We start from the raw sequence: 4,635 nt of genomic DNA, 5'->3' as shown, positions 1-4,635 counted from the left end.
CTGATCTTCTTATAGCTTCTTTGCCAAGTTTTCCTCTTCCTGTGTGTTACTGGATGTGGTGATCTGCTGCTCAAGCTCCCTGCTAGTGGCTACTGTGAGCCTAAAAACGTGACCTGTTGACGTAGCACTGCTGCATGTAAAACCTTCACCAGAGGCAGAGCTGTCAGAACAGTCGTCTTCTACAAGCTTATTGTCTTATCAGAGAACAATTGGATCGAATCATGAGGAGAGAAACCGTGTATTTAAAGCAGTTTGACATTTTGAGAAACACGCCTGTTTGCTTTTTGTGTGGAGAATTGGATGAGAAGGAAATAGGCTACCACTCATGTATTGTAAATATGAAGCTACAGCTAAAATCACAATCAAACACAGGTACAGGTACAGGTAAGGGACATATGCAGGACTTGTTTTCCAAAAGAACCCAATAACTGGCCCTTTGGTTGCTTAATAACAGAAGTGCAATATAACTGAACATCAGCTGTTTATATCAGCTGAAAAGAAAAATGTAAACAGGAATGACATTTATGAATTCACCATACAGGGAAGACAGCTTCACAGCAATGCTGCATTCACACCACGTTGACAAAATGGGAAGAACGACGTGAAAAGAAGCCGTTTTTTAACCCGTTGTAACTTTGTAGACACACATTAACGCCCTGAACCAGTTTGTTCTGCTGTGTTCAGAGGAGAAAGACCAAAAAATGAGATGAATTAACATGTTTGCAATTAATTTCCTTAATTGGGAGATATCGTTAATGTGTTGCCATCTAAAACAGTATCGTTTCTTGGTGGAGTTAACTTGTTTCAGCTGTGTTTAAATGCTAAACTAAGCTGAGTTAGGCTAAACTAACTGCTCGTTACCATGACAGTGGTATCCATCATCTCCACCTCCAGCTCTTAATAGCCAGAAAAGAGGACGGTCTTGTTTCTTAAAATGTCCAACGCCCCCTTCTACATACATCACTGTGTCCGTGTTTGAGTTCAGGCAGCTCTGTTGACTGGTTGTAACTTTAGACAAAGGCTGGTTTTGTTGTGTGTGTGATGCTAATCTGAAGGAGGTTTGTTTTTTAACCGCCTCCATCTTCTTATCTGTAAATGCAATGGGATTGTGGCAGACTAGGATGTTCCAAAGGAGAAACCCTCTCTTTCAGGGAATATAACTGATGATATTACCCATGTTTCTCTTTGGTGCCCCCCCCCTACCAACCCCGACCCCCCTTACAAAGGTTTTATTTTTTTTTCTACAAGCTGTTTTCTCTTGGGTGGAGAATCAGCACATTTTGTAGTAGCTACCTACTATTTGGCATGGCTGTGGAAGATAAGATGCCAATGTGTTCAATGTTCTAGCTGAAGCCAAAAAATAATGTAGACGTTAGTCAGAACAATCTGGTTTTATCTTGAGAAATCTGCCTCCTTTTGTTGGTCCAACGCTGTGGCCGACTTTGGAGGGGGGGGAAAGAAAAGAAAAGAAAAGAAAAGAAAAGAAGATGCTCGTCTCCTCAGGATCACGCTATGACATGCCAGACCGTAACAATGTAAATTAAAAAACCTCCTCCCTTCCTTGGCTTTACTCAAGGAAGCAGGTGAATCAAAGGTCAGGACGATGTGTGTTCTGTTTCTTTTGTAAGAAAACGGCTACAGCAACACACCTGCATGGTGTTGTGTGCAGGTGTGTGCGCCCTGTTGAAGAAAATCCCCCTTTGCCATTCGCAGGTCTCAAGCAATCCCTGTGCTTCTCTGGTCCGGTGTGAAGGGACTGACAGACAGACAGGCAGACAGACAGACAGGCAGCTACTGACCGTCTGTAGGTCGTTTCCTCCAGCCTCAGGCCCACCTGTCACCTGTCACCTGCCTGTGAACCACACCCGAGGGCTTCAGACTGCACAACGAGCTCCTACAGGAGAGCTCCTGATGTTTCCGCCACTATGGTCTCACTCTTCACTCAGCAAACTGTTAACAATATACCTGGATGTCATTATTGTTTGCAATATAATAAAAGAAGTAAAATCTGAGTCTGTGTTTCCTGCTCATTTGTATCGAGCTGTCAGACTACTACTACTACTACTACTACTACTACTACTACTACTACTATACATTAGACTATAGTATAGTCATTTGGACAAACATAAGTTGAATATCAATGTATATACTGATGAGTCATATTTTAGTTGAATTTTGATAAAATGATGACTGATAGACAGTTATTCACCCATAGCAAATGAAATAAATGTAAACTGTTGGGAGTTAGAGCCAGAAGCTGTTTTTATTTTTTAGAATAATTAATTTATTGTATCTTTTCACAAAAGTTAATTGGCCAAAACATTAAAATTAACATAAGTTAATTTAATGTTACCGTATAAGTTTACAGAGAGGCAGTTGATGCATCAGGTGCAAGAGCACAAGGCTGCAGCTTTCTGCCACAAGCAAACTTAACTTTTCTCTTTTTGTCTTAAACAAAATGACAATAAAGTTTGATTTGATTTGAATTTGATTAGTTTAGCGTGTCTGTGTTTATTCATGTCTTTATTTATGTATCAGAAACGTCTGTGAACAGACATTTATACTGCTGTAAAGTGTATGCACTGTTTTTTTTTCCATAACTTTTTTTTTAACAACTTTATTATTGCTTTACAAAATTCATAAACAGTGCATAAAACCCTGATAAAACCATATGATGAGCATCATATTAATAACAATTGGATACCAAATAGATGTGACAATAAAATAAATACATACATAAATAGAAATAAATAATAGTAAAAATAAATAAATAAAATAAAAAGGAGAAGAAAAAAAGTAAGATACACCAGGGGATATGAGCAATGGAAATTAAATTGAATTAAAGATATTAAAGTGGGAGCACAGATTTATAGTTTTGATAGCTTTCTTGTTATTAGCAGAGGAAACTGACTTGAAATACACCTCCAGTTCTTTCATAAAAACACAAAAAATGGGTTTTACTTTGGCAAATTTACACTTGTGGATATAAAACTTTGCAAGAATTAAAATGAGATTAATTAAAAAATATTCTTTTTCAGCTGGAGCGTCACTCTTTATGAATCCAAAAAGGATATTTTGCCAGAGGAGCTCAAAATCACAGCAGATATGATCTAAAATGAATCTACAAATATCTTGCCACTGTACAGTATGTTTGCAAAAGCAGAACGCCGTTGTCGTGACGTCAACACGCACAACGTGCCGTGGTGACGTCGAGTGCATCCAGGAAGAGAGCTGCAGAGGAAACGTTGGGACAACGTGAGTTGTGTGTGATTTCTCTGCACTGTTTCTGAGAGGAGAAACTTTCAGCGTCGGTGTGAAAACATTAACAAAGCGACATTACGACGGGATAAAGCTGCTGTAGAGGTAAGTAGAGACGGTGCTGGTGCTGCTGAAGGCTGCAGGTTAGCTGCTAACTGCGCCAGACCATAGTTTACACTCAAAGTTTGATCAACAGGAACTGGCTCTGAAGCAGTGGCGGCTGGTGACTGAAAGAATCAGGGAGGACAGGAGGAACACCAGTCAGTCCACGGTGTCATTTTATTTTATAGCACTACTTCTCCCTACTCTCTTATATTCAATGAAAATTAAACAGTAAAACAATGTCTTACAAGATTTCTTAAAAACAACATCATTTTATTCAATCTTACTGTTTTCAGATTAACACAGGCCTGATGAAAAAGACAGAGCCATGATCTTGGATGTGGGATGTAAAAAAAACAAAACAAAAAAAAACAAAAGCAGGCCAGTGTTCAACACCTGTAAATGCCACAGTGGGGATTTTACACCCTCTGATTTAAAAAGGAAAAACAAAAACCATGAAAATCTGTAATTATTAATAACAAAACAAAGTGTTGTAGTGGATTTAGTGGATTTTCTTCCATAAAAGAGATTAGAAATATATTATAAATGATTTGGTAAAGGTTTATTTCAACCAGTTACTCTTTATTAAAATATGTTGATCTTCCTCTGGCCTCTAAAAAACAGAGGAGGACCAACCTCCACTGCCTCTATGGACCAACCTCCACTGCTCTGAAGTAACACTAGTTTTATGAAGAGACGCAGTTGGACTATAGAAGCTGTTTGACGAATCCCTGAAACATGTCTGTGTGTGTGTGTTTTGTTGCTGCCCTGACACCAGGACTCGGACCAGGACTCGGACCAGGACTCGGACCATGGCTCTGAACAAGTCCATGCATCCTCGGAACCGCTACAAGGACCGACCCCCGGACTTCGCCTACCTGGCCTCCAAGTACCCGGACTTCCAGGAGCACGTGCACACCAGCCTGACAGGACGACCTGTGTGAGTAGCTGACACCACAGAGTACTTCTACTATGTACTTCTACCACCAACTGGAGTAATACAACTGCTGACAAAGTTCTTGGAAACTAGAAACAAGTTTACCTCAAGTAAAGATGCTTTGGTGGACCAGAATTTAGGTTCAGATGATTTATTCTCTAGGGAAACGTCTTTATGATGCTGTAGAGGTGTGTGTGACTGTTTACGCTTGACATGTTTAGATTTGCCATTAAATTAGGAAGTCTATAAGAAGCGGCCTAACTGGGGCATATAGACTTTTGCCTGCAAGGATCTGTCCTGTTTCTACCATCCATGTCAAGTTCAATGAATCCCACATT

General features: G+C 39.7%; 1 protein-coding gene across 2 annotated transcripts in view; it reads left to right on the top strand.

Annotated features, from left to right (window-relative positions):
* The first annotated feature begins 3,221 nt into the window (after window positions 1–3,221).
* Window positions 3,222–4,635, top strand: part of mettl16 (methyltransferase 16, N6-methyladenosine) — a 56,025-nt gene continuing 54,611 nt past the window's right edge. Inside the window, exons 1-2 of one of the 2 annotated variants that reach the window (XM_085796554.1) lie at window positions 3,222–3,363; window positions 4,163–4,300. In XM_085796554.1, the coding sequence (XP_085652680.1) occupies window positions 4,173–4,300 (128 nt within the window). In that variant the 5' untranslated portion in view covers window positions 3,222–3,363; window positions 4,163–4,172. Of the gene's footprint in view, window positions 3,364–4,139; window positions 4,301–4,635 lie in introns of those variants that run through there. The other variant, XM_085796555.1, reaches the window with a different exon arrangement.

Source organism: Trachurus japonicus, chromosome 13 (assembly GCF_045865225.1).
Source record: "Trachurus japonicus isolate A0001 chromosome 13, Traja_1.0".
In the NCBI taxonomy this organism is placed as follows: domain Eukaryota; kingdom Metazoa; phylum Chordata; class Actinopteri; order Carangiformes; family Carangidae; genus Trachurus; species Trachurus japonicus.
This window is presented reverse-complemented; position numbering and strand designations above follow the sequence as displayed.